At 36.5% G+C, this 27420-nt stretch overlaps 1 protein-coding gene across 5 annotated transcripts in view; it reads right to left on the bottom strand.

Annotated features, from left to right (window-relative positions):
- The window catches only part of LOC145661059 (uncharacterized), a 970674-nt gene that overhangs the window by 580494 nt on the left and 362760 nt on the right, over positions 1-27420 (bottom strand). For all 5 annotated transcript variants that reach the window (XR_014126881.1, XM_081726498.1, XM_081726502.1 and 2 more), the window contains exon 4: positions 21884-21932. Coding sequence is in view for 4 of the 5 variants with exons in the window: in XM_081726498.1 (XP_081582624.1) it covers positions 21884-21932 (49 nt within the window). In the remaining variant the exon portion in view is untranslated. The remainder of the gene's footprint in view (positions 1-21883; positions 21933-27420) is intronic.

Genomic DNA, 27420 nt, shown 5'->3' with positions numbered 1-27420 from the left:
AATCTATGACAATCGTTTGTACTTCGTTATTTCTGGAATGTACCGTAAAAATCTTCGTTCGTACCACTTCCGGTAAAAAGATATAAAAGTTTCAAACTAGGAAGCCCCCGTTTTACAGCCTCCCTACCATTGAATTTCCAAACCAAAGTTATGTCAGTCCCTTTTACCATGTTAGTCCCGGAACGTACAGTAAAAAATTCGCTTGTGTCCCTTCCGGTACAAAGATAAGGGAGTTTTAATCAATGGGGCTGCCGTTCCACAGGCTCCCAGCATTGAATTTCGAAATAAAAAATATGTCAATTATTTTTCTACGTTTGTAGCGGAATGCACAGGAAAAATTTACATTTGTACCACTTTTGGTACAAAGATATAAAAGTTTTAAACTAGGAGGATGCAGTCTCCACAGCTCCATACTTTAAAACTTCTATACTTTTTCAACAGAAGCGGTACCAACGAAATCTTTTTGCGGTACATCCTCGTACAAACGATTCAGATACTTTTCATTTGAAAATTGAAACGCGTGGGGCTGTCATTTCCACAGCCCCCACTCGAAAAGTTATATTCTTGTTACGGAACTGGTGACAACGAAAATTTTTGTGATACATTCCGGTACAAAAGCAGTACAAACGATTAGTATACGTTTTATTACGAAATTCAATGGTGGCGCGGCTGTGGAAACGGCAGCCCCCTAGTTTAAAACATTTATAACTTTGTACCGGAAGTGGTAAAAAACGAAAATTTTGCGGTACATTCCGGCACAAACGATTGTCATAGGTTTTGTTTCGAAATTCCAAGGTCGCGGGCTGCCGTTTCTTCAGCCCCCACTTTAAAGCTCATATAACTTCCTACCGGAAGTGGTACAAACGAAAATTTTTCCTGTGCATTCCGCTACAAACGTAGAAAAATAATTTACATCCGTTTTATTTCGAAATTCAATAGTGGGAGCCTGTGGAAACGGCAGCCCCATAGATTAATACTCCCTTATCTTTGTACCGGAAGTGGTACAAACGAATATTTTGCGGTACATTCCGGCACAAACGATTGTCATAGGTTTTGTTTCGAAATTCCAAGGTTGCGGGCTGCCTCTTCCCCAGCCCGCCTACTTTAAAACTCTTATAACTTCGTACCGGAAGTGGTACAAACGAAAATTTTTGCGGTACATTCCGGCACAAACGTAGCACAAACGATTGGGATAGGTTTTGTTTCGAAATTCCAAGGTGGGGGCTGCTGTTTTCCCAGCCCCCCACTTTAGAACTCTTATAACTTCGTACCGGAAGTGGTACAGACGAAACTTTTTACGGTACATTTCGGCACAAACGTAGCATAAACTATTTGCATAGGTTTTGTTTAGAAATTCCAAGGTGAGGGACCTGGCGAAATGCACCTCTAGAAGGGACGGGTGAAGGCAATGTTACATGAACGGACGGGTTGGGTCTATGGAATCCACAAAAAAGTTCTTATTTAAACTTACATCTACAATTAAATTTATGTATTTTTTGAGCTAAATTGTACATTGTACTTTTCTTTTCCCAAAAAATGGTATACAAAGTAATTTTAAGCTTTGTTGTTGTTTATATATTAAATTTACAAAAGCTTAGGTATGTGACGTAATATATCCTATTATTATAAATATATAGAAAATTCTGAAAAATATACAGGAATTTTTAACCTATTGAATTTCAGAATGTTCTAACTTAAATTTATACTATGCTGTGTGTTTTGAAGTTCAGCACATTTTTCACAAACCATTTGTGTGTGTTCCAATATTTGTATGACTATGTGGTTTTGCTGTCTCGACACTTGTAACAACGTCCCCTTTTATTTGGGATCGTAGGTTTCACTTGCGTGTCTGATGTTAACACACGCAAGTGAAACTTCCGGTCAGTTCCCTAATATCCATTGGCAGTTTTTCATGTTGAGCCCTTGTCGCAATTTAAGGTCTAATTAAAAGCAATACAAGTTCTTGATGAATTTACTGTGTGTTAATGTCTCAGGATCCACTGCTTTGTTTGTTTTCAAAACAAGGTATGCATGTAAATGAGTGACAATATTGTGATTTCTGGTTCGAAAATTTATAGAAAAAACAATTTTGTTCCATTTGGTTCGTTTATCTCGTACAACATATTTTGATGCTGATTCACAGCTCTCAAAACCGACTTCATTTTCACCATTACCAACATGCAACATCTGTCCAGACGAAGAAAAAATATTATGACTATCAGATAACATTTCAACAGAATCATCTTCTAAATCACTATACGTGTTAGGTTTACTCTCTAACTGGAAATCTGGATCTGCATCACTAATCAAATTCACTACATTCTCTTTCCAATTCGTGTCGTATTTCACAATCATTTACGAGGACTTCAGGCATTTTCAAACACTCAAATACGTTGCAAACAATATCCACATACAGATATACAACGTATGTAAATTATTCCGTAAACTAGATGAAGCTTTAACGACATAAGTTACTCAAAATGCCACAAACAAAGTTTCATCTTGTAACATTGATTCCAAACGACTGACATAAACGGACGAGTTGGGTATCACTGACCCAGAGCAACTTTAATCCTCTGCTGTACACAGCCTAATAACAACTGAAATGACATGTGTACACTCCTGATATCTAGTGACATTACTTGAAAGGTATAGAGAAGGACTTGACTTTAGCTGAAAAATTCTGCAGCAATGCAGCATTTTTACGTATTTACGAGTCTGAAAGATCCAACCACTCCGTTGTAGGGTTAAGAATGAATAAATATTCGAATGATGAAGTTTATATCAGATTGAAAACTATTCCTTTAATATCTACAAAATACTGTCCCTCACTAAATGAATATCTCTGTAAAATTTTAAATAAATCTCCAAGTTTAAAAACAAACCATGTAAAATAAGAGTGTAATTTTAACATTATCATAATCCTAGGTATTCTGTCCTTATTGATAGCTCACTTGCCGCTCTAGAAGTGTTCTTTTCTCTCCCACAATTTCTAACACCCTCTCATTCGTTTTCTGCTCGACTTAACTAATTCTTTCCATTCTTCTTCACACCCACATTTAGAAGTATTCCAGTCTTGTTTCATCAGTTTTACGTAATGTCCATGTTTAAAACCCATACAATAAAACTCCACACAATGCATTTCATAAGTTTTTTTCTCAACTCTTTATTCAACGTCCCACAAAACAAACTTTTCTTATTCCTGAAGGCTACTTTCGCCATTCTTATAATTGTTTTCATTTCACGTTCGCATTTCATGTCATTACTAAGAATACCACCAAGATATCGAAAACTATTCACTTGCTCTATTTTCTCCACTCCCAATTTTATATTTGACGTCTTCGTTCCAATTACCTTTTTTTTTGTCTAACACTTATTTTCATCCCATATTCTTCAAAGCATTTCCTCGGTTTTTCTAACATCTTATTGATTTTATTTTCAGATTCTGCAACAAGCGCTATATCGCCTGCAAATCTTATGCATCTAAACATTGTACCTCCTACTGAAATGCCATCTTCATCATGTAGGGTCCTTTTCACTATCTCTTCTAGATAGATATTAAATAGTGTTGGCGAGAGACAGCATTCTTGTCGAACTCCCCTTCCAATTGCACTCTCCTCAGCCAGTTCTTCCCCTATCCTAGAACTTACTGATTGGTTCAAATATAAGTTTCGTATGAGTCTTGGATCTTTTCATTCCAACTAATCTTCTTTAGAACTCCCAACAACAACTTCCAATCCGCACGGTCAAAAGCCTTTTCTAGATCAATAAATGCAACATACATCCCTTACTCTTTTTCTATAAACCTTTCGCCTATTGCCCTTACTAATCCAATAGCATCTATTGTGCCCTTGCCTCTCCTAAACCCGAAATGCTCCTCCTCAACTTCTTCATTTTTCTTCCATATAACCTTCTGCTCAGTATTCGGAGCAGGATTTTAGGTGCATGAGATATGAGACTCAAAGTTCAGTAATCCTCACATTTCTTTGAGTCGATTTCTCAGGCATTGGTATCATGATTAGTGATGGGCAGTAGCAATATTCCCGGTGGGAAGGAAAATAAAAAATGGGAATATTCTCGGGTTTTTTCCCTGGCATATAAATTCCCGGGAAGGAATTTATTTCCATTTCTTTACTTCATTTTCCAAATTATATGAACCATGTGTCTCATTTCTTTATTTTTATTAATTATGTTTCACGTCTAGGTTTTAAATAATTTGGAATAAAGAGAGAAAATTTTTGACAGTACTTTATCTAACAAATAATATATTTTAAGTTCCATTTTCATTTGCACTAGGAAGTAGCAAAGTACTAATTTACAAATGAAGACGAGGAGCCAATTCGTAAAGTAATGTAGAAATTATGTAGAAATAGAGATGAAGTACTATCAATTCAACCGAACCACCGTTAGTAATAGACGTCGGTCTGTGTCGTGTCTCTTACTCGAATTTCTGAAAAGGTCCTCGGACTTCTCTTACATATGAATTAACGCATGAAATTTGGAGAAACAGATAAGAAGAAAGATCGGTGTGGCAATGTTAGGTACTAAAATATAAAACTAGGTCAGTTTTTTGCAAATATTGTGAACGTAAATATGTACGCGTAAATGTGTCTTCTAAAGACATGGTGAGATAAGTGACTTCTAACAGTTACCCAACCTAATTTGTTATAACGTTTAAAAATTTAATATGTTTATAATATCAATAGTAGAGTCAAGTTTAGAAAATTCACTTACATTTAATTTAAACTGTTTAGCGGTGTAAACGTATGTGGACTTACTATACCATTTTTTCACATATTTACTTGCATACAACATATTGTAAGTAAATATACATTTATGCGTACTTTTTAGATATAATAAAATATTGATAAAAAACATAATACCGTTCAGAATATACATCTTGAAGAATCCTCTGATCATAACAGTAACAATACATGGTGATAAGAAACGAATTTACCTTTGAAATCGTAATATAATAATTGAATTCACTTTTCTTTGAGTTTGTACATAAATTCCCGGAATATTTCCAGGGAATATTCCCGAAAAATAACTTCCAGGCAATTTACCCATCACTATTCATGATTGCCTTCAGAAAGTCTTTTGGCTACTCTAATGTTTCATATATTTCATTGCATAATCGGAACAATTCTTTCTTTCCTTTGTCTCCCTTATTTTTAATGAATTCGATTGGTATCTTATCTATTCCGGTTGCCTTTCCATTCGTAATCTTGGATATAGCCTTATCAAAATCATCCCGAAGAATACCAAATCCTTTATCATCCTCGCCTACTTCATTTTCTACTTCAACACTTAGACTACACCGTCTGACCCTACTCTCATGTAAGTCTTCAACATATTCTTTCCACCTTCCTATGACCTCACTTCTCTAGCTAACTACCTTCCCATTTTCATTTCGGACTTTTTTGTTTCCTCCGAAACTCAATAGATTTCACCTCTTTGTACATTTCCTCATATTTCGAAACTTTCTAATTCTTCTATGTCTTCGCATTTTCTTTTGTAAACTTCTACCGTCGCTCTGTCTCTTTCCGTTGGTAATTAATTTTTTAACTTTCTGTACATCTTTCTGACCTCTTCTATATGAATCTGTTTCCACGTCTCATTTTCTGCAACATCTGCTCTGTAACCCATGGTTTCTTAGCCGTTTTGTGCTTGCGGTAAGCTACTGCCTCTTCTGTAGTCTCCTGTAAGAAAATTTTAATATGTTCCCACTGTGCGTTTCTACCTGCGCCTATCCTTTTCTCGTTTAAATATATTTCTTCGAATGTTTCAACAAAAAGACTCCTTAATTTCTCGTTTTTCAATTTTTCAACATTCAACACTTCGTTGCCCATGTTTCTTCTGCCTACATTTTTCAATTGAATATCTACTTCAGCCTGCACAAGATTATGAGGGAAAATATCAGAAAATACCAGATCAGAGAAAATATCAGCCCCGGGAAGAGTCTTCGCGTTCTTTTAGCTATTCCGATGCACGCCCTGAACCAAACTATAGACTATCTTCCGTCGTCTATTATTGATTTCCATGTATATCTTCTTCTCGTTGGCTGATTGAACCAAGTGTTCCCAATTACCAGTGAATTATGTGTACATAAAGTCGCCAGTCCTTCTCCCCTGTAATTTTTTTTTTCGCTTAAAGTATATATTTGCCTACGATACTTCATTCCTGTTTTTCTCCCACAACTGCATTGAAATCTCCCATTTCAATTACGTATTCACCCCTCTTCTCCCTGACTTTAATTTATTTATTCTATTTTCTCATAATTTTCCTCCACTTCTTCAGCTGCATACGAAGTCGTCGGTGCATATGTCTGTATCACCACTAGATCCTTCGTTTTCCCTTCAAGTCTTAACATCACAACTCTATCAACAATAAATTCTACTTTCATTACCTTCTCCTTTAAGCGCTTTCCAAGAATATTTCCTACGCCATTATGACCGCCCTTTTCATTACCTGAGTAAAACATTGTATATCCATCGCTGCTCAACACCTCATTACGTTCCCATCTAACTTCACGAACTCGTAGCTAATCTAGATTATTTGATTTCATTTCTCCTTTAAGATTTTTAAATTTTGCACCCTCTAACATAGTACTGTGAAGATATGTGTATTTAGACACATAAGAAAATATTTTATTTTGAACTATGAGACATTTTATTTTAGAACTCATTACAGTGAGAAGCATAATCATTCATTTAATGTTAAATCGCTTTTCGACTTTTTTAAAGATCATTTCCCTTTCCTACTAGGAAGTCTTCCTGCTGTCTGTTATTTCTTTCTTACACTTGTAATTTTTTAATTAATAAAAACAACAGATTGCTTCCCTGTCCGCATTATACCGCTGTCCTACCATCACCTTACCTTGGTTAATCTACGAGCAAGCACTTTTTCATCAAGACGGAAAACATAGTTAATGACCGAGGATATGAACCCAGAAGGGCCACTAAACAAAACGATCGAGAGACTTTTGGAAGAGGCAGTCGATATGGAATGAGAGACGAATCAAGATGTAGACCGCGAACTTCATTTCAAGCTTACGACAAATTTAGCCTTGCTCTGTCCTAAAGAGCATTTCTTATTACAGCTAACGTTACTTAGCTGTTAACGACGATGAATTGTTTTCTAAACAGAAGTTTCGACTTTAATTGAACTTCGGGTCTTCGTAAAGTTGGTTTTCCTGTCCGGGTTTCGCTAACCCTTAACCTTCGATTGTTTGAACGACCAGCCAGCCAGATAGAGAGATGGACGGACGTCAGCCCACTGGAAAAGTCGTCAAGAAGTCAACATCCAGATCTACAAGTAAGTGCAAGTAGGTTAAGGGTTAGTGCAAGGAGGTGCCTGTCCTCAAAGTTGCTCCCTTCTCACCCCTCTCATCCCCTTTGATATCACAGTCTGTTTCTTTTGTATATATTTGATTTTATTTGAATGCAACCCAGGTCACATCCCGTACCTTACGTTCTGTCAAGTTCAATATATACAAAATCCTGGGCGCAACTTGTCGGTTCTGACATCCGCAATTACGTTACCTATAAGCGCATTGTCTGAGTTCTCAGACCGACAAGGAGCGGCTGCACATGGCGGATATGTGGTTTTTAACTTGTGTGGATGCACACATATCTGTGACCCTCGACTTTTCCCATTTAACTGAACATAATTAAGATTTATTTTGCATTAGTTTGTTCGCCGCTCTCCGTTAGAATTTGATGAAATTCTATTTGTTTTCCACCCTCCCCCACCCTCTCAATTTGTTGCGTTATTTCGTTTTATGTGCTTTTTAGTCATACTATTTAGAGATATTTAGAGAAAATGGTGAATTCTAGCATTATGGCACAAGCTCAACTTAGGTCTCTAGATTCGATTGTGCGCCCCGTATTTTTTCACGGCAAGTATGGGGAAGACGTTATTCGTTTTTTTGAATAATTTGAATCTTACTGCGTCATTTATGAATTCAATGCAGTGAAGAAACGTCATTTGCTTCCATATCTATTACGGGACTGGGCTTTGGCGTGGTTTCTAGCTTTAACTAGGACAGACAAATTTGCGAACTTGTCGTATGTAGACATAAAGAGACGTATGATTACATTATTTGGAGGTTTTTTAGTCAAGAAGTTTACGGAACACACCATTCGTTCTAGAGATCGAAAAGAAGAAGAACCTATTATGACATATATTTATGAGAAGCTAGATCTCATACTTAGTTTCGATAAAGCTGTGCCTATACAACAACAAATCAATTTCCTAGTTGAAGGAGTATTGCCTTAGTACTTTAAGCTCACATGCAATAAATAGTTTTCATCCGTTGATGCGTTGTGTGAATTTCCATTACAAGAACAGTCAGCTGAGTTAATCGTGAATTATAAGACGGTTCTTAAAGCTAATTCGAAAGAACAAATCTTGCAGTATAGTACACTGGAATTTATCGCTAAGATAGCTGATGTTTCATTACGCGACAATTCTCATGTTTCATTTCCTCTCGAAGAACAACAGAAGAGAAAAGAAATGCTTGCACGTTTGCATCATGATATCTTATCCGCTGGGAAAGAGTGCGGTAATCAACAGTCTGTAGATTCTATCCCGCTTCATCAACAGAAATGTAACTCTTTTTCTTGTTTTTGTTCCTCTGAATGTAAGAGTGCCAAGAATAATAATAATATGCAGAACAGAATGAGCTCTACAACGAATACTTTTGTTATTGCTAAGAACAAACAGAATAGGTGCAAAGAGAATCATAGTACGTCTCACGCGAACCATAATATACACTGTCCAGCTAAAGCATTAGAGTGCAATATGGCACAATTCAAGGGAAGTGATAATTGTAATGTTTTACATAGCGGAAATAGTTCAGGGAATAGTGAGACACCTGGTTTTAAGACTCACACGATAACTACGCCTATTGTCAGGGATAGGATTGTGTCTTGTATCAAAATTACTATTGGAAACAAACAGTATAAAGCGTTGTTGGACTCTGGTAGTCAAATTTCCATTTGCACTAAGGAGCTTCTTCCTCGTAACACTAGACTTGTTAAAAGACGTACTATCATCCGTGCTATCTCAGGTAAAGGACTTGAAACAAACACGTTAGCTGTGCTGAAGTTCAAAATTGACGTCTATTCCCTTACGCATACTTTTAGAGTTGTAGACAAATTAGGATCTTTTCTTTTGTTGGGAAATAATTGGTAACTTCCTCAACATGTTACTATTAACCAGGATATTTACGTAGTTCACATAGTAAGGTTTGGGAAGCCCACTGATTACGCACTACCTGAGAGTCATGCTATAGGCGCAGTTTCCGAACAAACAGCGAACTCAATGCAAGCGTATTTCATAACGGCGAAATCTGTTACTTTACCAACAAATTCCAGCGTTTCAGTACTTTTTCGTAAAATTAATGATTTAGTGGGAGTTAAGAATATTTTGCAACCCAATGAGAAAATCTGTTCTAAAGCCGAAATTTTTGTCAGTGAGTCTAGAGTGGATCCTGTTAATCCTGTTATTAGAGTAGTCAACCCAACCAACAAAAAGTTGTGTTTAGAGAAAAATCTTCACTTAGGTGCAGCTATTGACATTAGGCCGGGTGCACATTACCCAAATGATACAGATAGTGTTCAAAATCATGGTTTAGCCAGTAAACAAAAAACCACTAACCTTCCTGCTGGTTTTCACGTCAAGCGTGTGGACATTAACTCTCAACTTTCTGACGATCAGAAGCAAATGTTTTATTCTGTTATAGAGGAGTATAAGAATTGTTTTTCTTTGTCACAGGATGATTTTGAAGTGGCCAAGGGTTACATACATGAAATTAAAATGCTAGATGACGTCCCAGTTCACACCAATCAGTATCCAAATCCCTTCCAGTTAAGAGAAGAAGTTAAAAAACAGGTTGATTCTTTGCTTAAACAAAAGGACATTGGGAGGTGAATATCGAGTTATAAGTTAGCTATTCTTCTCGTGAAAAAGAAGTCTGGATCTTTCAGATTTGTTTAGGATTTTAGGGCTATTAGCCTCCATATTGCACCAGACAGTTTTCCTGTATCGTCGATACAAGACATTACTTCGTGTCTTAGTAAGTGTCGCTACCTGTGCTGCTCTGATTTACTAAGTGGTTTTTTCAGGTGAAGGTCGCTGAATAATATCAACATTTCACTGCCTTTTCAATCCCAGGAATTGGTTCTTTTTGTTTTACAGCTCTCACACAGGGTCTTATTACTAGTTCCGCTGGTTTATACAGATGAGTGAAAATGACACTAGAAGGATTAGAATCTGAAAAAAAATTTGGGTACCTTGATGATTTTTCTGTGGGTGGAAACACTTTTGAGGATGTTATCAACCTCACCAAGAAGTTATTTCAGCGAATTAGAGAACGTGGTCTTAAACTTGCGCCAGGAAAAACGAAATTGGTTTATTTTTCATTAACGATTTTGAGACACGATATTTCGTACGATTGCTTGCGAATTTCCAAAAAAATAACTGACTCCATTAGTAATTTGAATGTCCGAAGACGAAAAAACAAGTGAAAAGTTGTCTAGGATTAGCTAGCTTTTTAAGACGATTCTTACCTAATTTTTCTGAGATCATGGAGCCTTTGAACTTGCTTCTCAGAAAGGATGTACCGTTTAAGTGGACGCAAAGACAACAAGATGCTTTTGAGAAAATTAAAGACCTTATCATAAAATCGCCATATTTAACGCATTATAATCCGAAACACCCTGTATACTTGTTCTGTGATGCATCCACACGTGGTCTTGCTGCCGTGCTCAAACAACCTGTATGTTCTCCAGATGACCCAGAATTAGCACATATTGCTTATTGTAACCGTAGCTTAAGTAAAAGTGAAAAATTTAGACAAGCTTATGAACTTGAACTTTTGAGCATTATATATGCCTTTCGATCCTTTCGTTAGTTTTTTCTAGTACGTCACTTTTTCTTTAAAACCGATTGTAAGAGTTTATTGTTTCTCAAACACAAAAAATGTAGGTAAATTTGCTAGGGGGCTTAGTTTTATTGAACAATATAACTACTGTGACACATGTATCTGCGGTGTCTAACATAGAAGCTGACGCTCTTTTACGTTTCTCTCGTGCCCCCAGGGACATTTCTGACGAGCTACAAAATGAGGAAGACCCTCGAGTATTTTCTTCCACTGTTACTGAGTGTAACAATATCCTAAGTGACGAGCCTTCTCTCAGAGATGAAAAAATGAAGGACCCGTTTTTTAAGGATATTTTTGTTTGGTTAGAAAACAAGGAAAAGAAAAATCCAAAAATTGAAATACAGGCATTTTATTTCACGATTAAGGAAGGAATTTTGTATAGGAAACAAAAAACATCTAGTGGTATGAAATTCTTAGTTGCTGTTCCTGTTTCATTACGCTATAAAGTTTTTGATGCGGCTTATACTTATGACATTGGTTCAAGTCACGGAGGCTTTTCTAAGACATATGATGTTTTAGTGAAATCTGTGTATTTCCCTAATATGAAACAATATATCTATCAGAAATGTAAGGAATGTTGTCAGTCAAGCAAAAATAAACTTGGTTCTGCTTATGGTACATTGCAAACTTATCCCCAAGTGCTGCCCTGCTATCGCATTTTCCTAGAAATTGGAGGGGTGTACTCCTCGAGTAATATTTTGAGACACAAATACTTGATTGTCGTTGTCGATGCTGCTACTCGTTATACTATTTGTGGTTCATTAGCAGATATAACAGCGTCTTGTGTAAGTAGTTTTCTTTATGAAAATGTAATTTTGAAATATAGTATTTTTAAAGAATTAGTCACAGACAAGGTCCATGTTTTACAAGTAACCTATTCAAGGAGTTATGTGCAGTGGTTGGAGCTAAGATTCGATTTGTATATGTTCAAGCTCATACGCTAACAGAACTACTGAGATAGCTATCCGAAACATTGAACAGACATTGAAATCTGCGTTGTGTAATAAGGATCAAGGAAAATGGGTCGAACTGCTGCCATCTGTTGTGTTAGCCCACAATTTAACTGTCAACTTACCCTCTGGATACAGCCCTTTTGAAGTTTTGCATGGATTCAGATGTAGGATGCTGCACAAAGCAATGTTGGACACCCCCTGTCAATTTCAGGACAATGCTGAACGTTTACGGCAACTTGGAGAAATACGAGACAGAGCCCATGAAAAATGGTTCCAGAAAGATAAGACGGCAACAAAATTTTATGACAAACGTCATTCGAAACCCAATTTCAAAGTCGGAGACAAGGTATGGATTTTGGACATCACCATGAAGAAAGGATCCATCAGAGTTTTCAGTGGACGTTATTTTGGTCCAGGAATGATTCAGGATATTGACCACACAAATTCCTATTTTGTTAAATTCAGGACTGCGCGAGGAAGATTCAAGGTTGATTCGATTGCAGTACAAAGATTGAAGAAGTACTATGAGAATCAGGAGAAGGAAAACGAGGAAGAGGGAGAAGAAGATGACGTTGACTTGGATATACAAGACGTTGTTGAGAATGCTACTGTGAATGCCTGCCGTGCCGAAGCGAAAGAAACAGAAGAGAGAGGAAGAAAAAGAAGAACATTATGAAATTTTTTTAATCCTGCGGTGAACATGATAGAAGAAGAAGATACTCCATCTGTGAATCTTCGTGAGGTTGTGATTGCCAACCAATTACCCACTTGGGCTGAAAGAGGGAAGAATTGTTACGGTTCGAAACCGAAGTTTGGTGCCAATTCTGCAATCAACAATAAAATCGTGTTTTTCGAGGAGATATCGCTATGATTAAAGCTGACGCTGTTGTCAACCCCACGAATGAATTACTTATTCCATTAGGAGGAGCAGATAGAAGTATCCAAGAAGCTGCAGGAGAAGAATTTCGCAAAGACTATGAGAAAATACGTTCTTTAAAACCAGATAAGTGAAGATTGCTCCAGGCTATAATCTCCCCGCTGATCATGTATTATTGACGTGTGGCCCCAGAGATACGAACAAGAAGATTTTGGAGAATTGTTATAACAATTGTTTTGATTTTGTGTTGAAAAATCAGTTTTCAACTGTGGCTTTCCCTTGCATCGCTGCTGGTGCATTTCATTTCCAAAGGGAACCTGCTGCGAGAATTGCATTGTTGAATACACGAAAATTTTTAGAGGATCATGTGGACAACGTAGATCGTATTGTATTATGTATTTTCGACAAGGAGAATTATGATCTCTATCAGCGTCTTTTACCTGTGTATTTTCCCTTGGAAGAAAGAAAAGAAGCGGAAGCTGTTTCTCTGCAATGAAGTTTTTTTAAAAAAAAAGAAAGGAAAAAGAAGACGGTTCTCAAAGGAAGATTTGATGGATTAGGAACATCTGTGAAGTTGGTGACTAATTTTGTTTTGGCACTGGCCATGTCATTATGGAATTTGTTTCGGTTTGTTTGTGTTTTTAAGTCTTGCCGGCAATAATAATTACAACGAAGAGAAGGAGAAAAAGGAGTACTCATATAAACATCATTGTTTTTTCAGTCAGTTACAAGTGTTGGTTAACTTTGTAGAACACGTTCTTTTTCTTGGTCATCTTATCAACAGCTTAAAAACTGAATAAATTAGTATCTTGGCGCCAAATCAACATCTCATTAATACACTTTGCTTAGCAGAAGAAAATAAGAGAGATAGACACAACTGTGAATTGATTTTTGTATGCTATCTATCTCATGATAGTGATGAAGAAGGAATTCCTACGTTTTTTGCATTTTTCAACATGCATTTTATGACCCAAATGTGGATGTAAAAAGAATGAAGTTTTTTCCTGGATTTTTGATTTGATCCTACGATTTGTTATTAGTTATTGGGAACATATTCAGTCTATGTATTTTTTAAAGGAATATACACTGTTATAACCTCTTATGTGATTTTAGTGATCTTTTTGAATGATTAATTTTTTATTGCCTGCAGTGTATATAGTAAACTTGCGTATTTCATCATGAAGATGACTTGGGATTTAAATATGACGAAGATTTGTGCTTATATGATATATATTTCTGTATATTTGAAGAATTGACTTGATTCCACATTTACCAGTGGGTATACGTACTTTTACTTTCATACAAGAAGAAAGAAGATTTTTTCTCTTTTATCTCATATTTAGTTAGGGATGTAGGAATATGTTTGGTGATAATCTGTCATGTTGATTTCTTTTAAGGTTTTAATAGCCAGTGCAGAGGGCTATAACTCTGCCAATACGTAGGTAATTGTGGAACTAAATTCTCCACAATTCGTTTCTCTAAAACCCGTAATCAACATTCTTTTGTGTTGTTTTATCTGTTCTTTCTATGGGTAGTTAGATTAAAATTTCTTCTACCGCGTAATGGTTATTTTGATTATAGAGTTAAGACATTATTGAAATTGGAGTTTTTATATACTATATATAAATATATACAGGGTGGTTCAGTAATGTTGGACAGCCCTGAATAAATCGGAAACCAGAAGAGATATTAGCAACAGTGTGGTGAATCCAGATACTTGTGGAAGGGGGACGTCTTTTGAGGTACCACACAATGTTACCAGGTCAACAGTGTTGCCAGCTCAGTACAAAGTTGTATTTTTTTAAATGGAACATATAAAAGTTTATGCCATCAAAAGAATTAGTACAGAATGTGAATACCAACAAGCGAAACCACACCTGTCAGTGTTGCCAAATAGGAAGTTATAAAGCTTCAAAGATCAAGAAATTAAAGTGTCCGTAGAGCAAAACTAGCAAAAAGGCAAGAAAAATAATACTACGGAATGAAAAGGAGTAACCGAAAGAGTAAACCAAAGAACGCACAGCATCCAGTGAGTAACAGGGTTGCCACAGTAAAGGGGGAAAAAATTGAAAATTTTGCAGTTGCTATAGAAGGAAAAGTGCCCATATGACATAATGCTGGAAACACCATAGAAAGTCTATGTAAGATTCAGGAATCCTAATAGCGTTTGTTCGAAAGCGATATCTCTAACCGTTTTCGAGATACACCAAAGGTGTGCGGGGTTTGCAACACTGCATAATTGATTTGACGATTAGACCCGTGTATTTCTTACATTTTGTTGGGCGTATCATTTTCATTACTCGTTCCTGTAGTTTGGAGGGCGAGGGAATTATTATGCAGTGTTGCAAACTCCGCACACCTTTGGTGTATCTCGGAAACGGTTAGAGATATTGATTTCGAACAAACGCTATTAGGATTCCTGAATTTTACATGAACTTTCTATGGTGTTTCCAGCATTATGTCATAAGGGCACTTTTCCTCCTATAGCAACTGCAAAATTTTCAATTTTTCCCCCTTTGCTGTGGCAACCCTGTTACTCACTGGATGCTGTGCGTTCTTTGGTTTACTCTTTCGGTTACTCCTTTTCATTCCGTACTATTATTTTTCTTGCCTTTTTGCTAGTTTTGCTCTACGGACACTTTAATTTCTTGATCTTTGAAGCTTTATAACTTCCTTATTTGGCAACACTGACAGGTGCGGTTTCGCTGGTTGGTATTCACATTCTGTACTAATTCTTTTGATGGCATAAACTTCTATATGTTTCATTTAAAAAAATACAACTTTGTACTGAGCTGGCAACACTGTTGACCTGGTAACATTGTGTGGTACCTCAAAAGACGTCCCCCTTCCACAAGTATCTGGATCCACCAAACGCTTGCTAATATCTCTTCTGGTTTTCGATTTATTCAGGGCTGTCCAACATTACTGAACCACCCTGTAGATATATAGATATATATAGATATATTACGGTTTAGTTATTACTTTTACCTTTTCCCATGATTTTTTCTCAATTTTTAATCATTCCATTATTTTATCCAATTATTTTCCCTACTCTCATATCTTACGTGTTTTAGGCAGTCATTGACTGTATCCCCCAGTTTTTGTAATGTTACTATTATATACCTGTCTACCCTACTCCTATGAGCTACTTGTACTAAATGAACTTTCCAGTTATGTGATGTGTAAGGACATTGTTCCTGTGATTTCCAGACCTACATTTTGTGCTTAGTGATGCTGTGTTTAAAACATCGACGTTTCTGTGTTTACGTCAGTTGGCATTGACTCTTATGATATCAACTCTGTTAGTGTTGTGAAAATTTATGCTGTACTCATCATTTCTCACCACAAGATTCTTCCCAGACTATATTTGCTGCTGTGTCTTTATTATGAAGACTGAATGGAACTACAAAGATGCTACTGTTTTTTTTAAATAGGAAAACTAAAGTTTTTTTTTGTCTCCGAAATGTTTTCATTCGGAACTTTGATTTCAGGGGGGGGGATGTGAAGATATGTGTATTTTGACACATAACAAAATATTTTATTTTGAACTATGAGACATTTTATTTCAAAACTCATTACAGTGAAAAGCCTAATCATTCATTTAATGTTAAATCACTTTTCGATTTTATTTCTAAGTTTATTTACCTTTCCTACTAGGAAGTCTTCCTGCTGTCTGTTATTTCTTTCTTACACTTGTAATTTTTTAATTAATAAAAACAACAGATTGCTTCCCTGTCCGCATTATACCGCTGTCCTACCATCACCTTACCTTGGTTAATCTACGAGCAAGCACTTTTTCATCAAGACGGAAAACATAGTTAACGACCGAGGATATGAACCCGGAAGGGCCGCTAAACAAAACGATCGAGAGACTTTTGGGAGAGGCAGTCGATATGGAATGAGAGACGAATTAAGATATAGACCGCGAATTTCATTTCAAGCTTACGACAAATTTAGCCTTGCTCTGTCCTAAAGAGCATTTCTTATTACAGCTAACGTTACTTAGCTGTTAACGACGATGAATTGTTTTCTAAACAGAAGTTTCGACTTTAATTGAACTTCGGGTCTTCGTAAAGTTGGTTTCCCTGTCCGGGTTTCGCTAACCCATAACCTTCGATTGTTTGAACGACCAGCCAGCCAGATAGAGAGATGGACGGACGTCAGTCCATTGGAAAAATCATCAAGAAGGCAACATCCAGATCTACAAGTAAGTGCAAGTAGGTTAAGGGTTAGTGCAAGGAGGTACCTGTCCTCAAAGTTGCTCCCTTCTCACCCCTCTCATCCCCTTTAACATCACAGTCTGTTTCTTTTGTATATGTTTGATTTTATTTCATGTCCCTATCGTAAACCTTTTGGTCTTGCCTGTCTATTTTTCCCCTATAACTACTTTCTCGTCCATTTTAACATTAAGTATTTCAAAATACAGTTTTCTGAAAGATTGTTTTTTAATTTGCAATTATTTGTCAAGGTGGCATGTTACCACTGACCCAGCGCGTTCTACAAGTTAGAAGATCCTCCAAGTAATATAGTCCTTTAGCTAACATGTTCTGTTATCTCATGTGTGTGCTAATACGAATATAGTGAAATAAGTACTTACAATCTCAAAATTTCTTCAAAGCCTCAGACGGACACTGTACAAAGTGTAAATTCCGTAATTATAAATTTCTACACGCACATAAATGAAATGAATTTTGGTATGGTATACCATACAAGGAGAAGGATTGATATTTTTTCTAGGGAGGTGGCATCTTTTTATGCACCAATCTCACTCTAATGTATGTATCCGTTTCATATTATATGCAGTTAAATTTTGCGTATCATCTACTACTGTGGGTGTTGATTTTAGAAACAGAGCTCCAACTCATTACAAGCGCATAGGGAGGGGGGGGGGAGAGATTTTCTGTATGTACATTTCGTTGACCTGTAACTGAATTTTTCTGGAACAGTTCCTCTCTTAGTCACAGTAAAATATGCAAAATTTCTCCTGTCCATACTGTATTACAGGCACGCTGTATGCATCTGTCAGCCAGCTATCAATTCCACACAACGTAGTAGAATTGTCACTTGTAAATATGAACTCAAATAGCATTTCTCTCTACGCTGACCAGTAGACATCATATTTAATTTAGCGTTGATAAAGGGTTATATAAAAATCTCCGCAGTTGTTTTATACATTTTTTAAAATTCTTTATTGAAAATCAATTTTAATAAAGTACATACTAATCATTATTACTTATGATCTTTTGCCATTTTTTGGGTAGCTTCATGATTCCATTTTTGTAGAACTTGTGTGATTTGTCGTCGAAAAACTTGACGAATTGATTTTTAGCGGTCCTTCGGTCGGCCAATTTCTTTTTTTACCATCATGAGAGTTTTGCAGAGAGTGAGACAAATGGAAGTCAGACGGTGTAAGGTCCAGGCTAAACAGTGGATATATCAATACTTCTGAACCTGGTTCTGTCAATTTGTTCCGGGTCATCAAAGATGTGTGTGGCAGCGCATTCTCATGAGGAATACAACTCAGATTGTGCTAAGCAATCCAGAAAAATCGACCAGAATTGGCCAACAGAAAGGGAGCTGTGTTCCACCATGACAATGCGCGGCCACACACATTGTTGATGACTCGGAACAAATTGACGGAACTCCGGTTGGGAAGTTCGGTGCATCCATCGTATATCCCGACCCAGTACCGTCTGACTACCATTCGTTTTGGAATTTGCAAAACTCTCTTGATAGTAAAAAAATGGCCGACCGAAGCGCCGCTGGAAGTCACTCGGCCAAGTTTTTCGACGATAAGCCAGAGAAGTGCTACACTGATTGAATTAAGAAGCTACCCGAAAAATGGCAAAAAGTCAATGATGGTCAATATATACTTGAATAAAATTGATTTTCAATAAAGAAATTTTTGTTCAGAAATGTATCAAAAACCGCGGAGATTTTTTATATGACCCTTTGTAATCAAAATAATCTTTGTACAAGTATACTAATAACGAAGAGAGTCATTAACAAAAATAATTTCCAGCCATTTCCATGTGCAAATGGTGACACAGTTTTATTTTTTCAGTAAAACAACTCAAAGTGAATTTGCACTCTCTCTAGTTTTATGTATTTTTTCCCGACAGCTATAAGGATACTTTACTGCTCAAATACCTTGATGAAATATTACACTATCTTTTGATATCAATACTTTATTATTGGGATACTAACATTATGGATAGTGTTCCAAGGAGATTATAGCTCCCTCACTGGGGAATTTTCTCCAGTCTATTAGTCATGTTCCTTAGGATCCTTAGAATCAAAAAGTTGTTGTTGGTTAACATATAATGATACGCCTGGGTCCTGGGGCTTTTAACCTTTTAGCATCCGTGTATGTTTGCAGACATTGATGGGATCTCTTTAAACGCCAGTAGATCGGACCGTCAGTGCAACAATGGAATAAATTTTACCTCAGTCGATTTGTAAGAGGATAGGCTTTCAGTTTACATAATTAACGTAATATTTCTTTATACGAAAGGAAAATAATTGAAGGATGTTTAACAAAATTTCCCTGAAGATGTCCCTTCTCGCGATTCTTTTACTTATTACGTGAGAACACTGCACACTAGATGAGTGATAAACCGTATTTCTGTGTCCTATTTTATGTTCAACTTAAACTGAAACTTTCATCTTGTTCCTATCAAATCCCTGCAGAGGAAAATGTATTTTATAGTTTTCACAGGATTTATAATTGATTTTCATGGAGGTGTGCGTATGAGTTTGTATTAATATTTCATTTTATTTTTCTACCGAAAAAAAGCTATATAAATTATTCTAGTTGCATTTCCTCATTTCTTATAAAATGGCAGATTCAACGAATTTACCTTTAGGCATGTTTCTTGGAAATAGAATTTCACGTCGACGATCCAGTAAAATAACAAACTGTAGATCACATGGAAAACACTTCAGCAACTTTTCCTTCATTTCATACATTTTTTGTCCTTGATTAACACTACCTGGGTCTTCTCATTGAGCATACAACAGATACCTCTCCAGGATAGAACTTGATATTTCTACATTGTATTCCTTAATTATGTGCTGCTGGACATATTCACAAATGTGCATAAAAACTTTCCTATGGTAATTTCTAGTGGCATATGTATAGCACTTGATAAGCGTTTTGTTTTCGCGATGCTTGTATGTAGTCACTTCTTGTATAGTCTTTACAAAATAAGTTGTGGTGCCCATATTTCCAATCTATAACAGTAATGATTCATCTTCCTTTCGAATAGCTGCTTGTTTAATGGCATATTTATCAACTCTACTGACATATGTCACCAGAGGTTCCCATGGTCCACATATTTCCTTTTTTCGTCATCCTCGTTCTCGCGGTTTGCGGCAAATTAAGCACTCCTTCTCGTTACACAGGATGTTTGCCTTATTGTCGTGCATCAGTAGGCTTGAAATATGGCGAATTCTCCATCAAGAGTGGATACAATATTTCGCTACACATGATTTATCAGACTGACATAGCAATCATTGTAATTTTGTAAAACCTTGTTAGTCCCAGCGATAGACCGTATTTGTTTGTGTCGTATTTTGTAGGAATCTGGATGCAAATTGATGTTAAACGGTGCAGGTTTGCAGTGCCGCTGTTTTGTTGCAGTTCTTTGACATGAATGACTTTATGGTAGCTCTTTTCGCACAAATTTCTTAACTTCATGTTAGTTTTTTTTATGGGTAGTGTATTACACAGATTTTTCGATTTTTCACAACAGGAATCCCTTTTCATTCTGCAGTTGTATTCTGTCTGACTGGCTTATTTTTGTTTGCCATTCTTCTTCAGAATAACTGAGATGACGTTAATTTCATGGCGAATGTGCTACTATTATCAACCTACAAATAACAGTAGCAAGAAATATAACAGACTGTTTAGTATTATGGCAATTGAAAACTTACATATTATATTAAGTGTAATTATCTGTGTGCATATGTAATGAGAATACATGCAGTATGCATAACTTCGGGAGTTTACATAACTTCAAATATCGGCAGACATTTTTGGAAGTTGTATTCACTGCAAAACATCAGAACACCAAGTATTTTCAAAATAACGAAATGTAACCCCACAATAGTAAAATTATTGCTTTGAAATATTTTCTATTTTACCATCTTCCAACAAACCATAAAACTCTCCTGGAGGATTTTTCGGTACTGGGAATCTGTTATAATATAATGAATGAGAAAAGGGAAGATAAAAATAATTTATATCATTTCTTTTCGGTACCAAAATAAAACGGAATATACGCATTCTTCCATGAAAATCAATGATTATGAACTCTGTAAAAAGTATAAAGTATATTTTTCTGTTTCGCTATTTGATGGATCAAGATGAAATTTTCAGTTTAAGTTGAACATAAAATAGGACACAGAAATACGTTTTATCACTCATGTGGTGTGCAGTGTTGTTACGTAACAAGTAAAGGAGTCGCGAGAAGGGGCATCTTTAGAGAAATTTTCTTAAATATCCGTCAATTATTTTTCTTCGTACATAGAAATATCACGTTCATTATGTAAACTGAAAGCCTACTCTCTTACAAATAGATCGAGGTGAAACTTATTCCATTGTTACAATAATGGTCCGTCCGACCTACGTACATTCAAAGAGATCCCATCAATGTGTGCAAAAATACACGGATGTTAAAGAGTTAAGGACCCCAGGACCCAGGTGCTGCATTTATGTATTGACTGAAAACTATTTTTTGATGCTAACGACCCTAGGGAATATTGTTATCATAGTAGTGAAAACTCCCGAAGTGGAGAGAGTTATATCCCTCTTAGTCCCTTCCCTAATAGATTAACGAATCTAATTCCATATACTTTTCAGGAACCAACGAAGTAATTAGCGAAAGAACAACCGAACTCAAGAAAAGTAACAAGAAACAAACTTCTCCAAATTAATCTTTTAATCTAAAAATTAATTTTTTAAAACTTGTTTATGCATTTTTCATGGCTACTATAATATACCCTCTGTCGTCCAGCCTTGTTAAATTTATCAGTCATAGAGATTACTGATGTTAAATTATGAATGTTAAATTTTAAAACAAAAATTATAGTAAGTGTACCTACCGTAAAAGGGATCAGCTATAATGCAGCGACTTACTATGAAAGACATTATCTGGAAATAAAATAAATGAGAATTACTCGCGCGTAGTAAGAAACACTATAGAGCTATATTTAAATCTCAAAACTGTGTCGCGATACCCGTGTCACAAATGAAAAAATCGGTACAGAAATAATAGTTTTGTAAAAGATTATGTTTGTTTAATGACAATTTGACTGACTGGTTGATTATATTGTAATACGAGGGTCAGCAGGGAGGATATTAGTTCCCGTCGCGACACACTGCCCACTAAAAGTCGAAAACAGTTATTACTTTAAAGTTGAAGTTTAAGTCCTGGCTAAGGAATATCAAAATAAAAAGATTCTTCGAAAAAGCTAAAATAAAATATAAAATTTGTATAAAGAAAATTCAATAATACGAACATGAGCAACGCATACGAGACGAAAATGTAAAACTTCTGACAATATTCCGTCAGAAACGAACACAAAAAGAAATATCTGAAACAAAAACAAGAGTACGGAATAGTAATCGGGACAGCTGATCGAACTTTTCTCTGATTGGCTGAGAGACGTCACTTCACATGATCACGTGATATGACATCATAGGGACGAATGCCCTTTAGAATTTGGCAGGAGTACCTTGGCCCACCCCTGAATTTAGACAGGATACCTAAGACCACTTCCTTAAATTTCGGTTATTGCCAAATTTAAGAATTTGGCATGGTGGCCCAATACACCATGTACACTCATGTGCAAAATCTTTGTCGCATATCTATAACTCTTTTCTTGTAAGAATATAATTTTATAATCATTTTGCCGGGTACTTTTAACACTGGTACTATGTGTATAATCGGAAAATGTATATTTGTGTTAAATTTATAGCAAAAGATTTGTAAATACGAAAATTAGAATGAGTAAAACAAAATGTTGTTAAATGAGCAAGAAAGTTTTAGTTTCGTTTTATTGTTCTCATTTACTGCTCTTTTGACATGAAATTTGCCACATACATGCCTTTGCCGATTATACACATACTAACATTACAAGAAATGCCGGGCGAAATCATTATCAAATTATATTCGTGAGACATATTTACAAACATTCGACAATAATTTTGAACATGAGTGTACCTCTAAGTTTAGGTGGTCCATCTCATTACCTTTCATTTTTCGAAACATTTTTTAACCAAGGTATTGAAAGTTAGTAAGTAGTTAAATTGCATCAAAAATAACATTCCATTGATTACTTCAGTTAGATTGCACCAAGAATAGCTTGACGTTTCACGGTTAACCGTCAAACTTTATCCGGTTTTTAATTATTCGATTAACAAATAAACGGCTTTCAATGTTTCAATTTCATTTATTGGTGAGAAACTAGAAATTCTAAAACCAAAACTTTTCAAACTAAAATTCAAAAGAAAATCTAAACAAACATTTTCTAACTAAAACTTTTCTAAGATTTTTCGAATTACACATTTTCAAAATAAAAACTTAAACGATGATCGAAAAACTATAAGTAAAACCTTTAAAAATATATGGAGCAAAAATTTTAAAGTGATCAGCCAATAAAATTGTATCAAGGATAACTTTCCAGTGATCAACCAATTAGATTGCACCAAGAGTAATGACAAACTATGAGTTGTGATTGAAGTTGAAAGTGTTGTTGCATATAAATTACTTTATCAGAAATCATGTTTTTAAATTTTAACCTTCGACTCTAAGTCGTCCTAGTTCTCAACACGTGAAATTGTTATGCACATCAATAGGTTACTTATCAGGTTCAGGTGTCCAAAGTATGAAATTTGAAGTGGAGTTTAATTAATTAGATTTCACTAAAGCTAACTTTCCACCAATGACTTTAGACCATTGGTTATTAAAGTTGAAAGTGTGAAATTGAGGTCAAAAGCTTTCAAATTTTGGTTTTTAGCAATTTACATACCTTTGAAAAGAGTATGTATTTTACTTATTTTTGCCTATTTCAGTTTTTAAGAATGAGTCGAATGTACTTCTCCCAAAGACAATGGGATCTTTGGTGTCGTATCACTAAGGTGTATCATTATCAAAGTTATGAGTTAACTATGTGTTGTATCTTATAAAGTTGTATCGTATAGAAATTGTTACTATTGTTACTCAAGATACGTAATAAGAGAATCTCTAATTTGATAGTGAGGTCGTAATAATAGTACTATTCTTACCTTTAGCTTATTCATTATATGAACTCTAAATTGAGGTTAATTGTTAAAGAATTAGAATTCAATTAATATGTGTTTATTGCAGTGTAAAATTTTGCTTGTTAAAACAAATAATTACAAATTTTCAGCAGACTGAATATTAATAAAGTACACTTTTGAAAATCTGCTATTCTGAATATTCATGGCTTTTGAATAGTAGCGTCATTTCAGATTTTGTTAGAGGGGGCAAAATTCTCTATTCATATAAGAATTTCACGTTTTTTATTAGTATGATCGTATACAATTGATTAAAACATATATATTCCTGAAACTTAGGAGGGCAGTTGCCCCGTCCTGCACACCCCAAATGATGCCCATGTGTTTGAGGGTCGTACTAAGTTAACCCGCCACTTTCAGTCCTAGGCTTGCATACGATTACTGAATTGTAAAGTAAAGTAGATTTACGTTGATTGACTATCCTCATTGTTGTCTTTATCTTTACAGACAAGTGAATGACGAATAATATTTCGAAGCTCTATATTATGAAGCTGTAAACCTAAGAAATGTAACGAAGGTCACGTGTCCCGATACACAAAATAGGATATTCTGCACCTTATTAAAATTACACATTAAATTGAAAGCATGTTCTTTTGATCTTGCAGTTTACTAAGGATATATATAAATGTATACTTATGTATCCTCGTCGCCAAAAGTGCTTTTACATCGCCGTGACGGGTATGTGACTGCGCAGTACACCAAGGAAGGGATGGTTGTATAAGAAATTGTGATTAATTTTGAAGAGTTTTTATTTTGACTAGTGAAATAACGTAGGTGTAAGGAGTAAAGGCACTGATTTGAAGCGTCAGTACACTGTCATCTCTGAAAAGATTCGTATTCTCAGTTTTTTCAATTTATTGTCTTATATGTTAAATTAATAACTGCTAACAATTGCTACTAGCGATCTTACTCTTCAGAAATTTACTACGACATGTTCGCAAAACAATTTTCTAAGTCCTAAATGTGTGCGTGAATTATTTCATTCGCTGCACTGACCTTATTTGAGAATGGAAACTAATTACACTGAGCGTGAATATGTTTCGCTGTTGTCAAGCAAGGGCCGTAATAAACATAAATAAGGTTCTTATTATTAAATAAAACACAGAAGTATTTATTGTGTGTATACCACAATATAATACAGTAACTAAGCAACATGATAATCACTAACACCAGCAGAATTTTTTCCAACGGGAGAGGGGGGGGGGCAAAAGGCCCATATAGAGTTTTTCGATTTATTACCCTATATATATTGTTTAAATTCATAACATTTATGATTGATAGCATATATCTTCTTACTTTTTAAAATCGCCGCTGTAGCCTATTAGTCAGAACATTCATCTCTAGACATGATGTAGAGAGAAGAGAAAGAAAGAGATATGACCAGTAGTGTAACTAATTTTTCTGCGCCAGGGATCGATTAATAATCAATTTACTCATATCCGCCGCCTGCTCCAGGCATTTCAGCTGCTGCGTTATATATATGGTTCTATGTCAAAAGGGCCAGACAAAAGGGCGAGGACAGAAAGGTACGAGTCAAAACGGCAACGGTCAAAAGGGCCGGGTCAAAAGGTATCCGGTCAAAAGAACCCGGGTAAATGGTCCCACGCGACAATAGGCCCCGGGTCATGAGGTCTCTACGACAAAAGGCTCTGTGCCAAAAGGACCCGAGTCAAAACTGCCCCGCGTCAAAAGGAACCGGGTCAGAAGGGCCCGCGACGAAGTGGCCCTGGGTCAAAAGGAACCGCCTCAAAAGAGTCCGAGTCAGAACGGCTCCACGTCAAAAAGACCTGGGTCAAAATGTCTCCGCGACAAAGTGTCCGAGTCAAAACAACCCCTCGATAAAAGTGTCCGGCTACAAAGGGCTCCAGTTTAAAGGGCACTGCGTCAAAAGAGCCCGTTTGAAAAGGACCCCGCCTGAAAAGGTCTCGTTTCAAAACAGCGCAGCGTGAAAAAGGCCTGGGCCAGAAGTTCTCCGGGACAAAATGACCAGAGCCAAAAGGGCCCCGTGTTAAGAGAGGTCGAGTCAAAAAGGCCCTACGTCAAATCGACCGTGCCAAAAGGGGTCCGCTACATAAGGCCCGAGTCAAAAGGTCTCGGGTCATAGGGTTCCGCTACAAAAGGACCCGAGTCGAAACGGCCCTGTGTCAAAGTGGCCCGAGTAAAAGCAGTTCTGCGTAAAAAGAGCCCTGGTCAAAAGGGCCCGGATAAAAGGACTCCACGACAAAAGTGCCTGAGTCTAAACGGCCGAGGGTCAAAAAATCTATACGACCAAATGGCTAGAGTGTAAAGAGCCCGGGTGAAAGTATCTCTGCGAAAAAGGGCCCGAGTTTAAACGGTCCCGCATCAAAAGGGCTCGGGTCAAAAGGACTCGAGTTAAAGGGCCATGCGTCGAAAGATCCCGGGTCAAAAGGACCCCGACTTAAAAGGGCCCTATGTCAAATGGACCTGTGTCAAAACAGGCCCCGCTACAATAAGGCATTAGCCAAAAGGTCCGGGTCAAAAAATCTCAGCAACAAAAGTGCCTAAGTCAAACCGGCCCCGAGTCAAACGGTCCCGGGTGAAAAGGGTCCCGCGCGAAAAAAGACAAGAGTCAAAATGGTCCTGCGTCAAACGGGCCCGAGTAAAAACGGCCCCGAATTAAAAGAGCGCAGGCCAAAAGGGCTCGTGTAAAAGAGCTTCGCGACAAAAGGTCCTGAGTAGAAACGGTTCCGCGTCAAAATTACCCGCGTTAAAAGGGCTCGAGTTAAAAGGGCCCTGCATCAAAAGAGCTAGGGTAAAAAAAACTCGCCTCAAAAGGGCCTGAGTCAAAACGACCCAGTGTGGAAAAGGTCCGGGCGAAAGGGCCCAGCGACAAAAGGACACGAGTCAAAAGGGCCCCGGTCAAAATTGCCCAGTAAATACGGTTCCACTTTTAAAAAGCCTGAGATCAAAGCAAGAGTGGAAATCAGGCATGCACAAGGGAATAGTATCCCCTTAGTTAGTTGAAGTGTTTGTGCAAAAGAAGGAAAAATATCTGTAATTATTAGTAACAAATAGGAAATTTGAATGATGATATTAGTTTTGTTTGGTTAGTTGATTGTTCTGCAACAATCGCTATTGCTTAAGTCGTTCTCTATTAAAGTTTGCTTGCATTTCCGATTTTCCGAGTTTGTATTCTCGGTACATAGCCTAATCAAACTATCTATTACTGATTTTTCCTTAATTCTAAATTTCATTTCCACCCCTGGATCAAAGTATAGAATGGAAAATATTCTGTGGAAAAGATTAGTATAAAGTTGCTGTGAGAAGATTATGTGGATCTGTATACAGGTCATAGGGA

Source organism: Thermobia domestica, chromosome 1, assembly GCF_964235325.1.
Source record: "Thermobia domestica chromosome 1, izTheDome1.hap1.1, whole genome shotgun sequence".
Lineage (NCBI taxonomy): Eukaryota > Metazoa > Arthropoda > Insecta > Zygentoma > Lepismatidae > Thermobia > Thermobia domestica.
The sequence above is the reverse complement of the archived record's forward strand: the minus strand, read 5'-3'. Positions and strand labels throughout refer to the sequence as shown.